The sequence below is a fragment of the Ruditapes philippinarum genome, unplaced genomic scaffold (genome assembly GCF_026571515.1).
Source record: "Ruditapes philippinarum isolate M1 unplaced genomic scaffold, ASM2657151v2 ctg850_1_1_1_1, whole genome shotgun sequence".
Classification (NCBI taxonomy): Eukaryota; Metazoa; Mollusca; class Bivalvia; order Venerida; family Veneridae; genus Ruditapes; species Ruditapes philippinarum.
Window position 1 is genome coordinate 124,686 of NW_026853165.1, and position 12,896 is coordinate 137,581.

At 31.1% G+C, this 12,896-nt stretch overlaps 1 protein-coding gene across 1 annotated transcript in view; it reads left to right on the forward strand.

The window, feature by feature from the left end:
- LOC132735959 (uncharacterized) overlaps positions 1 to 12,896 on the forward strand; it is a 32,698-nt gene that overhangs the window by 16,500 nt on the left and 3,302 nt on the right. Inside the window, exons 3-12 of the mRNA XM_060722998.1 lie at positions 1,678 to 1,748; positions 2,361 to 2,537; positions 2,847 to 2,990; positions 3,436 to 3,555; positions 4,207 to 4,458; positions 5,618 to 5,771; positions 6,236 to 6,455; positions 6,907 to 7,062; positions 11,113 to 11,461; positions 12,448 to 12,751. Of these exons, the coding sequence (XP_060578981.1) occupies positions 1,678 to 1,748; positions 2,361 to 2,537; positions 2,847 to 2,990; positions 3,436 to 3,555; positions 4,207 to 4,458; positions 5,618 to 5,771; positions 6,236 to 6,455; positions 6,907 to 7,062; positions 11,113 to 11,461; positions 12,448 to 12,751 (1,947 nt within the window). The remainder of the gene's footprint in view (positions 1 to 1,677; positions 1,749 to 2,360; positions 2,538 to 2,846; positions 2,991 to 3,435; positions 3,556 to 4,206; positions 4,459 to 5,617; positions 5,772 to 6,235; positions 6,456 to 6,906; positions 7,063 to 11,112; positions 11,462 to 12,447; positions 12,752 to 12,896) is intronic.

Sequence of the window (12,896 nt, forward strand, 5' to 3'; positions counted from 1 at the left end):
CAAGTATAAGCTTTATAAGCTTGCAGTGTATTAATTTTGATAAAAATATCTTATTCCTAACTCTAGTTATTGTCCAGAAACCATTTTTCTATATTTAGTTTTAGTTTCATTTATTGGCCATTTACAAACAAATACCTATGACAAAGACTATTATATACATAAATAAGATAGACATAAATAATGAAGTACAATATACTATCAAAAGACAGGTAAATTTTCAAGGGTATTTTGACGTAAACATAATGCTTCTTTTATATACTTTCTAGATTAAACATATAATTATTTTTTACTTTAATTTGACATCAATTCATTAAACCTTTGTATAGTTGGCCATGAACACTGGCCTTAATATTTTGATCTAATACTACTGTAACGTGAGCAACACAAAACAAAATGATATTCTGACTCTACTGCATTTTGGTTACATGGTTTGCACAAACTATTACTTCTTTCAAAATTATTACACCTTCCTAATGCTAAATATTAACTATATGAGCATAATCTTAAACATGCCAAATGCTGCTTTAGCTTATAATTCAATATAATATCCAAGTATTTTTTAAAGCAAAATTCAGTTTTATATTTGCAATAGTAATCTAATTTTGACATAGAATTAATATTTAAAATCCATTCTTGAACAAATTGATCTCTTAGTCTAGATTTTATCAAAAGGTTATAATTAAATCTTAAAAGTCTTTTAAAGTTTATCAGTTTTATAAATGAAGTTTACTAACCCCGTCAAATCGTCCTATAATGGTATTCCGTTTTACAAAATAAATTTACTTGCGAATGCAAGGCTATTGTCAGTAAAGTATCACAGATATATGTTCCTTTACGCGCATTGTCATAAAATGTGCTATTCTGTGGTCAATGTTTATTACATGTATATAAAATATACTTAAAATAAATGACTATGCTATCATAAGTGACTGATGTGTTTTTATTTCCATCATTCAAAGTTAAACAGATGTCAAATTAGAACATAATAGTATAACCTCATATTTCAATAAACTAATTTAAAGACCACCTGTATGGAAATTTCATTCCAAACACCTTCTTTCATTTATTCATTGATAGATCTTGTGGTTATTGCTATAACTTAAAACACAGCAATGACTGACTTGAATGTGGTCATCGGCCCACTTTAAGATAGGCTATCTGTCAATCAAATGCCTTTTTGAAAAAGAATATTCTCCCCCCCCCCCCACTGGTTTACGCGATTAAATTACTGTTATTGAATCAAACCATAAAAATGTTTTAATTACAAATAACTTAAATCTAAAACCAAAACCTGGTATTTATTATACGATATATCACCTTACACACATAAATCTATAGTGTTGTCCTGTAAGTTAATTTATATTTTCATTATTGTTTTGTGTTTATTTCAATACCTAAGTATCACAGTGACCTATTTCTTTTATATGTTTGCTTATTTTATTTGCTCATGTTTTTTTTTAAATTATACAAACTGAGTGTTATTGTAAATAAATATGAAATTGAATTATGTATAGCTGCTGCGGGCTACAGCATATGCACTGCATATGATGCTAATAACTATAATTTTGTATCATACAAACGATGAAATAAATATAAATCATATTTATCAATTTATTTATTGATAATGTTTTGTCTTAACATATTATTGATCTGATTGTTGTAAAATTTTGTTTAAAGATATTTACAAAATAGCCAATGCTGTAGCGGATGGAGAGACAGTTTGACACCGGTTAAAAGATGTGATTCACGTATGTTAGATATTTATCACAATTACATTTGATAGATAAAGATATTCTTTTTCTTTTTGATATACATGTTTGTATCTATGATTTTTACCTGCACCTTTATGAAATCTTTGGTACGTAAATCGTTCAACAAATATTCAGTAGTTGTACGAGAAAAAAAAGAAAAAGAGTTATAGAACATTTTAGAAATTATAACTCTTTATCAGTATATGGTAAATCACTACTCAATAACTTGTTCATATTAAATAAGAACTGATTTGCATTTCTCCAATATAAACATAAGTGTTTAGACAAGTCGAAATCATATTTATGTTTTTGTATTGCTTAATGAAGCTACAACTGGTATTGCTTATATTGATTCATTGTAAATGAACTTATAAATATTGCAGAAAAGTTTGCGCGAAGACAGAGTATGTATGTATGTATGTATGTATGTATGTATGTATGTATGTATGTATGTATGTAGCATGCATGTATGTATGTATGTATGTATGTATGTGTGCGTGTGCGTATGTGTGTGCGTGTGTGTGCGCGTACGTGCGTTTGAGCTTGTGCGTGAATGTATAATTTTTCTTGAATGATATATACGTTTTCATTTTCATAATACTATTTTAGCACGTTGCTCCGATGGCTACGGTCCAAATACTTGCAATAAAAACAATGAAGGCGAAGCGAAATACATAGATGGAAGAGTTGTGAGAGATAGTGGTGGAATATGCTTTGCTCCATCACTTTGCAAAGATTGCAATGAAGGATACTATCCAGTGAAGTATGACAACGGATATTGCAAGGGTAACACATTTCAAACCGTAGTCAAAAATTAAAAGGAAAGTTAGTTCCCTTTCAATGCATCTGAAGTTGTTTTAACGAATATAGTTCTGATAATTTTTGGTTGCATGTGAAGGTTAATGGCAACCATAAATAGGCAGACTATGTAACAAATCCGTATTTTATTTGAATACTTATGTTAATATATGACTTTTATTCAACAGAAATATGAGCTTTCTTTATGATATTTCTACTGTTTTAGTCATTAATTCTTTTTATTACGTGTTTTATTTTTGAAACCAAATCAATTTAACAATTTCCCCATTTTCAAAGCGTGCTCCAAACCAGCAAACTGCAATCGGGCGTTCTGCACAACGAGTAGTGATTACAGATGTGACTATTGTGTTGAAGAATACATTAGAACTAAACCAGGATATAACGTCTATACTGGTAAACCGAATAATAAGCAATGTCAAAGTAAGTTTTTATTCTCCGGGTTTAAGATCAAGTTCATGTCACAAGTGTCAGGCACATTCGCTGTTCGGTGTTCATATCCATAACTGTACTTTGTAATTTGACACTTAGTTTGAATAAATTCAAATGCAATGTTGTTAAGGATTTAAGGGGATCCTTGTCTTTTGTTGTCGTTGTCGTTTTTAAGTACATGAAATTTTAAATTTAACACATGGTAATAACACACGGTAATCTTACAAACTTGATATTCATAACAGATTCATTGCTTATCTTTAATTGGTTAAATAAATTTGTTGTAGGAGTCTAACTTGGTTCATTTGATCAAAACTTGTCAAAAAAAAATGGAAAAATTAATTAAAATTAATTTGACTAATACAAAATCCTTATTTCTTCTGCAATGCAAAATGTTGACAGTCGATGTTATACTTTGATTGTTTGTACCCTGTAGAGGCGTGTTCTTGGAAACAGGGAGCAAGATGTTTTCCTGGAAGCTGCACTGGTGATATGGTACTAAGCAAAGACTGTAAATGTGCCGTCGGATTCGGTGGTGGTATGGACTGTGCAACTGGTAGGTGAACAGGCGAGACACAACTGTAAAACTCGTACCGGATGAGGCTCTAGCCGGGTCTCATATAGGTTGTGTAGTTGTGTACCAGTAATCAATATATTTAATTAATCATTTTAATTATCTCTTACGTTTATTTGCCATTTCTTTTTGCATTTTGATACAACTTTATTGACATAAAAGTACGTTCTTTGCAAATGACATCCGATCACAGTGATAAAACGCTAAATGATACAGAATTTTAAGTGTCTCGAATATGTAATATGTATTCAAGTAGATTTGATATAAATTTTGAACTTGGAATCTAAAAACATTTCTAGATTGAGTGAAATTTGAATTTGATATTGATCATTGTGGTCTCTGAAGAATGAAAAGGCTAGATGAAGTACAACATGGACTTAATATATTAACTAAAATTAAAATAAAAAGAAGGTTGAATTAATAAGATTAGATCCCTTCATCATTGATATTGGAGCATTTAGGTGCAGACGCTGAAATTGAAATGGTTACATTTTATCATGTGAGAAATTAGTTTTATTTTTTTCTGAAAAAAAAAAAAAGACTTCACTTCTCAGGAGGTTTATAATGAGTCATCAACCATGGTATATCAAATTCTATACTGATTTTGTTATTGTTATTCCATTTATTTTTTAGCTACATCGGCAAAAAAACCGACAATTAAAGATTTCTTTTTTACCCTGATGGATAATTCAGATCATAAATTAGTATTGGAAAAAGCATTTAATAAAACAAAATTCTGGACTAAAGTAACTGATTGGTCCAAGCTAAAGCTGAAAGCTTCGTCACACTATAAACCACAGATAGACAACGAAAAGATACCAAACTATATAACAGATTATACGATCGGAATAGATGACATGGACATTGGTCTCACGTTGTTCAGAGGTATATACTTTAGCTTAAGTGATATTGAATTGCAGTTATTGTTAAATTACTTTTGATTACATTTGACCATTAATGATAATGATATGACAATATTTTGCCAGGTAATGCCTTATATAGCAAAGTCTTTTATAGTAAATTATATTTTCAAAAGTCAGTTTAAACATGAGCAAACATATCAATGTTTCTTGTTCATTTTACTGCAATTTGAAAAAAGAAAACCTTTCTTTATAAAGCCCTTTCAAATAGTCAAGAGTTGCTTCCTTTCTATTTATACTTGTAGATATATTTTTCATATGCGTTCATTTATATTATTTTGCCTTTAAATAACAGTTTGTGGATTATCTCATATATCGCTTACGTTAGAATAAAGATAAGGAAATATTCAAACAGACTTTCTCTTGTCAGCTTCAGTGTTCCAATGATGTAAAATATGACGTCATAAATGAATTTTGGTTTCGGCGTCAAAATTATGACGTAAACTTATAATCGGTTACGTGACACTCATTTAATTTATCAATCATATCAACCGGTACCGTTGGCCTAGTGGTTAAGGCGTCCGCATTCGAATCGGGAGGTCGAAGGTTCGAGCCCCAAGGAGAGCGTTATTTGAAGGATGAATGTTTCTCGTGGGACTCAAACCCGAAATGACCGCTTCGTGAGCAGCAAGGTAGTTAAAATGAATGGTTACCGATTTCTATCCGCCTGGCGCCTGGCATAGTGGTAGGAGTTGAGAGGTATATGGTATGCAAGCAAAGGTGTCTAATAAGTCAGAAATGGCTGGCCTTTTCAGTAGTGGTGACACTATAATAAACAAGACCTTTACCTTTACCATATTCTTTGTGGCTTTGTTAGTTTGTCGTTAAGTTAATACTGTTCAAATGAATCCTAGCCTTTGGAAAGACTGAAACAAGTTCTGAAGGAAAAAGCTATGTTACCAAGAAGTAAACACATTTTACAGCCCTTACTATTTACTGCTGAAGAAATAACATATTTTTATAATAATATTCCATAAAAATGTGGTAAATTGCAATTATAGACAGAATATATTTTATTCCATGAAGGGCAGATCCAAATAGTAATAAACATTTTGTGTTGTTTTGCTACAAGTATAATATGTCATTAGGGTAATATTAGTTTATAAAAAAGTGTGTTTTAACAGGTACAGACAGGGCACAGTGGTCAATAAACGGAGGGTGTACAAACTTTGCTGAAAATTGTGATAAAAGGTTCCCGGAGATCACGGGGAATTATTCAATAAAGAGTATAAAATCATGGCAAAGGATATTGAAAGGAAACTTTACGCATGGGGATAGGTATGGAAACAATATCAAGGCCAGTATATTCTAATACATTGTATACGAGGCCCTTATCTACACATCTTTGTCACATACCCATTTACCCATAAATGATTCAGATGTGCAAATGTTATTTGGTAGGATGGGTCGGCAATTAACCAATTTAACTGTAGTTCATTAAGTTAGATTTGTATATTGTACAGATCATACCTTTAAGCAAATTTCGAAAAATTTACAAACTTAAAACTAGTTAAGGTTTATGTAGTTCTAACATAAGATAATACGTAAAACTTAATTTTAAAACCTTTCAAACATTAAAGTAAAGCACTTTCTTCTTTCCGCTTTATTTTGCACCTGTACTCGTAAACCATTGTTTTACAAAGTATTTATCAGCAAAACATTGAAATTATTCTTGAAAATGTTAATGTACATTGAATTCATAATTATATATTATTGGTTTATGTCGAAATATTTTCTTTCAGAATAGAATATACCGTATCTGCAAAAAACGGTGGCAAAGTACTTTATGAGGACAGAAGTAGTTTTCAGCAGCCATATTCAAAAGAAGAGTATTATCTTAATGGTATTAAAACAACCGAATTTCTTGAACTGGAATTTGACACTCACCCACCTGATCATTGCTTTGAACAAAGTGACGACTGTAAGAAAGATGCATTAAAAGCAACAGATTTTCTTACACAGGTAATGTTAGCAGCAAATATATTTTAGAGTTATAAACTGTTTAACCATTCAATTTCAAAATTAAATTCATTATAGAAATAATACCTTCTTTTCCATTATGTAAATTACTAATTCACTTGTACATTGTCCATTGCAACATTTGCTTTCTTTGTACATTTGTATTAACTTAAACATTGTTCGGAATAGTGCAAAAAAATGGATGTGAGCATTAGCATACAAAAAGCAAATGATGTTTTAGTCATGTCACACCTATGATATCGTTTCTTAAATATATCTTTGTTAAGAAAATAATCTTTTTAAAGAAATGTCCCATACTATTGTAAAAAATGACAAATATATAAATGATTAAATAATAATGTTACGTCAGCCTCGTAGACAATATACATTCGTATGCTAATATAAAAATTCATCATTTACACTGCATAATTATGGTATAAAAATCTCATTTCAGCCGAAAGTGACCGTGCAGTGGGACGGATGGAATGACAGTGATTCTGGCGTTAAAGAGTATGAGTTTAATATATACAAATTACAAAAGACATCTGACACTGGTCCACTTAAGAATGGAGATGTGCTTAATCCTTCAATGAAAGCCAGTTCCTCATATGTAAGCATGTAACTGTCTGAATATATATTTAGAGATACAAAATTACAAGAATTCTTAGTCATTATCTATAGTTTTGTAATAAAACTATACTGACAGTCAATAGTACAGTTCCTGGGAACCTTTACGGTGCAATAAAGTCTATGGGTTAATAGTATATCAAGGAAAGCTACATATCTGACGTTTAAAAAAGTTTGGGTAGACATGTAAAATCATGGTATGTTTTGAGAATTCAAGATTGTCGCCAAGATAGCCACCTAACATTTGAAAAATGACTCATTCGTTTCGATGTATTGTGTTGAAAAATGTCTTTAAGATTTTGTGTCATGGTTGCAGTGTAATCTGATAACAAACCCTTAGAATAATTGTCCACTCACCTCTACGTAATACAAGGCTGTCTGATAATAAAATAATATTAACAGATAACATTACCATTTTGACATTTTGACACTTTCTTCTATTCTCTAAAAATATGGAGCAACATATAAATCATGCAAACAGGTCTTGCTACACATACCAAATAGGTCTTCCTACACGTAACAAACAGGCCACAATAGAAAATACCTTTACATCGATGTCTCATAATTCTTTATAAATTTTCTTTAGACATGCAGATCAGACCTTGTAATGCTTTGTTATACAGACCGTCAGTCTTTAATCATCATCAAGAAACTCCGAAATGTTCACAACATATCAGGTTGTTTTATCTCGATGCGGACACATAACACCATCATAAAGATTTTCCATTGTTTACCTAGTATTTAAATCAAATACAGTATTAACCATTGCAAATACTCTCACATCCTTCAATGGACAAGATCAAGTATACATTATGTACATGCTAAAGAAGATGGTACATTAAACAATTCAGACTTAAGAAATCAAAATAACTCTAAAATATTAGTAGTTCCGATATTTTTTCAATGCCTTAGGTAATATGAATTTATTTGAAGACCAAAGACTATTGAATGATCTTCCATAAAAAATAGAGAAAGAAATAATATTTGTTCTTTAAAGATGTCGCTCAAATTGTTTTCGTTCATTATAAATGTGAGACTTTTTCATTAGATCGTTGAGTTTTGTTCTTTATTGCATGTTTCACGATTAAAATATCATTCCTTTATTGTACTAGTTAAAAGTTACATATCAATGATAAGTATAAACGCGTCCGCGTAGTCATTGAACGCCTGACGTCATTTTGTTTGCGTGCGTCTTTTTTCCCCACGCTTCAATGAAACAGGCAAACAATTTTTGGCTAACGAGCCATTGAATATGAAGTGATATTCACCGGCAGGAAATCATATTGACCGGTATCTGCCGGCGAATATCTTACAGGCCAAATTTCAACTTCTTATAGATAATGTAATTCTGATTTGCCTCTTTAGATGACAAAAAGTGTCATTATTCTGAAATAATGCGCGGGGGGCACTTGTGGTATTCCTCCACCAGTAAAGCAGGAAAGTCGCAAGATGACCTTTTAAAGTGTTGACGCGACGTAAGACCCAACCAGACATCAGTTTTTAGGATCATATGTCACGCAGTGATATAGTAAACATTTAGGATCGTTTTTCCTCATCAAAAATTCATTCAAATTATATCTTCTGTGAGACAAGTAGGCTAGATTTGATGAAATTTGGTAGAAATGATGCTTCCTTTTTTGCGTCAAAATCTACGAAAATTGTTCAAACGTTTCTGGTTTGTTGCATAAAGGAGGTTAAAAACGAACTGACAAAGTGTGATCTTTTCAAATATTCTCAGAAAATAGCAAGATCTAGAGCCTTCTTCAAATGGAACTACCAAGTTTGTTTGAATTCGCCAAGCCCCCGGAGGTAACTTGCTTTTACACAGTGTAAATTTAGGAAAACATTTAACACATTTTTCTCCAAAGCTACAGATCCCAGAGCTTAGATATGTTTTAAAGCATTATCTAATAGACCACTATTTAATATAAAATCATAACCATGTGGTCAAATTTACCCCAATGCCAGGAAGAAGTTTTTTTACATATGGGAAAAACTTAAAAATCTTCTCCTCCTAAACCGAATGCCCACATAATTTTACTTAAACACATTGAGAAAACCCTGTTTTTATCCTTTTGAAATTTACAGCATTGTACAGTGTACAGCATTGCCAAAGACCTTATTAATCTTATTCAAGTCGTGACCCTCGAGTCAAAGTTTGCTCAGCCCAATGAGTTAATTTTATATAGTTTTATGTAGAAAAAGGTTTTTTTTTTTTAAAATATTCTCCTTCCAAAATAAAATGTCTGAGATCTCTAAACATTCTCTTGTTGCAATTTTGTCAATGATATTATACATCACATCTAAGCTCGTTTGATCAAAAATTACTTGCCAAAGGGTCGCTTGAATTAACATATTCTTATAAATGTAATACCAAGGTTTAAAGCTTGTAGGTTTTCTTATGTTTCTTCAATAACAACAACAACAACAACACCAACAAAAAGCAAAAAACAAACACCACTCAGAATAAAACTGAAAATCGATTTTTCTTTTGTGTGATTCTTAACTAGATTTGCATGAAAAGAGTGTCTTTATTTCACAACAACAATGATTATTCTGGAAAAACGGGCTGAGACGATGGTCTAAAAATTTGAACACAAGTTTTTGCTCCAGACCTACAGAAAATGGTACACAAATATTAAAATATATTTCTACTTCCGTCATGTAAAATAAAACTCAGTGGAGTCCCTTTGTTTTTCAAATTTGTTACCATGACAACATATTTAATTTGCCCAGATAATTCATCTGAATTTTGTCTCTGGTAAAATCATGTCATTCTTCATCAACATCCTTGAAATGCTAAAAGTTGAAAGTCTCATACGTTCCAGGTGTGATTTATTTTAGGTGCCTTTCATTTAAATTAATATTTCATTGCCATGGCAACATAACCTGTTGAATATTGATGAACGAGCTATTAATTAAACATTCAAAATCACTTTGAATTAAGGTACGTGTCCAAGTGCAATACATGTTCACTATTCATAGTTTCAATTATCATAACATACAAATTCACAAAATACCGACACTCAATTTTCGTTTACTGCAAACACTTTAAAAATATCATAATCCTCATTCTTACACAATAAAGATAAGAAATAAGGGCCAATAAGTAAGATGTTGGTAAGGCATTTGCAATATATGGTAAAAATATTCATTTTTTCTACTATGCAATGACTGATAGGAAATAATGTCAGCCCCATGTCGAATGTTTGATATTTTTTCATGCGTTTTTTAAAACAAATTTCTCTATAAAATCAATCCATAAACTATTTATAAATAATAGAAAAGACATATTGTTTTAGTATGATCTGATGTTTTAACATCACGTGTTCCAAAATAGATTAAAAGAAACTTATTTTATTACACCAAATGCTTATGAACCATCCTTTAATGTTTTGGCGGCCATCTTGGATTTTTCAGAACGTATCATTCCTTGACATGCTTTCCCAAAATTTTTTGTAAACTTCAAATATGTAGCTTTATTGATATTATATGTATCCATGTACAATTTTGCAGATAATATGTCCCAAGGGGCTGTACAAGCAAATCATATATACTGATTCAGAACAAGTTTATATCAAACGACTAGACAATACAAGTTTGAGACCCTTCAAGATTTAAAGGATTGATAAATCAAACAAAACCTGAATCTATTGTAACACATTTTATTAAGGATGTATCATTTATTGAGATGCAGACAACAATTTAAAATATGACGATGGCATTGGTTTCAAAGTTCTCCCACACTAGACCTTGACGAAATTGGCATTGAGTTGTCTGAAAATTAATTTCAACAAAAATACAATACTTGTCTGAGATAGTGAACATTTTATATTGTAAGGATATGTCTGGCGGCATGTCATGTCTTTATTAGTATAATAATATTGATCAAGCTCAACTGTTCACGAAGAGTTTTTGGGACAAATTCAATACCATGTAAATAGGCCACTCTTCATGCGTGTATATATTTCTCTCGTGAAATAATATTACAGAAGTAGACTTTTTTGTAAAATATTTTGTGTGTTACTTTAAGAGTTCCCTCACGCTAGAGCTTGACGAACCTGGGCCTTATTCTATTGAAATTATCACATACGACCGGGCTAAAAACCATAAAGTTGCAAGGAGAATAGTATTATTCGACAATGCATCTGTTGTCGACCTTCATGGAAATGAAAGTACAGTCATACAGGCCACAGCAAATAACTGGATAAATAAGTTTAGTGATGTAATTGAAATTGATTGGCAAGGAAGATTCAGAAATGTAAGACATAGTAACGGGGGATGGCTAAATGAAGTTCAGGGAAGTAAAAATGTTAGCAGGGACCTTGATGATCGTCACGGAAGATCTGAAAGGACAATTGAAAAGATAGATAATATAGATGGTAATAAATGTTTGTTATAAATATTTCGTATGTACGGAATTCATTATGCCATATATAACAAGAACCACACAGATTAGAAATATTTTAAATCTCTTACAGTTCTTAGAATCAAAAACAAAATTGTCTTTTCACCATGTATATAATATAAAGCAGGAATGTGCAAATGACACAGGAATTGTACAGCAAAAGTAATGTAGAATTGTATAATTCTATGGTCAAAGTTATCACAACGGTACATAAATGAACCAATATTTTTATAGAATGAAAGGAATAAATGAGCGCATATTTTGCTAACTAAAATTTACAGTGTTTATTTTATTCTTATTTGTGAATGACGACCTAGCGAAGATAAAGCGACTCGTCAGTATGACCTAATACAATTACATATAAATTACATTACTGATTTTGTTATTCGGTAAACCTGAAATATTTGGCACACTACGTGTGTCATATTACACTAAAATTAGCAGATAAAAGGTAAATAAGACAATTTTTGAAGACACTAGTAGTTTGGACAATTGTCTAACGTGTATTAAATATAAAACCAATGAAGATTTTTACATGCGTTACTTTACTTACTTATTTCGATGAAACACAAAAGTCATACTTAAAACGTTAGTAAGATCGGCATTCACACAAATGATCTAAAAAAGTAAAAACAAGAAATGCTGACACATTTGTAATACTGGTTAAAGTAAATTTGTACCACCGGTTACAGTTCATAGCAAAAGTATGCGCTAATTCGTTTCTTTGAATTTCAGTTCCAAAAAATACTTTGGTAATGAAAAATACTCGTTTTTGCTAAAGCGTTGTACGGATTCGACGTAACCTTTGCGCCTAACGTAACTTATTTCATATTCTGCTTACAGGATATACACAGTAAATCTAATTGTTATAGTTATAAATAGTTTTTAAAACTCAAAATCAGATTAAGATATTTTTTTACTTAGATGCTTTAACATATATTGACAATAATATTTTTGCAGGGATTATACGTTTCGAAATAGCATATTTGACCGAATTCCAAAACTCTTCAACATTCAGTGGTTTTCAAAGGGTACCTGATAAGTATTTTCATAGCCAGAAAATGATATACACGGATGAAAAATTAATCGATGGCAAAAGATTGACCTATCGTATACGTGGATACGATGTTGTTGGGGAATTTGCCGAAGACAATGTGACAGTGATGATAGATCTGTCGCCTCCAGTTATACAAAATTTGTGGCTGACAAAGGGAGATTTAGTCAATATCAGCGTTCACAGTGTTTTGGAATTGAAGGAACTTACGTAATTAATTAGCTATGATATATATTATATTGAGTATGAACATTTAGAAATAATATAACATATATAAAAAATTCTTCGAATTGATGATTTAATTCATTGCGACCGACATAAAAGTAAATGTGTTTAACTTAATTCTAATTTATAA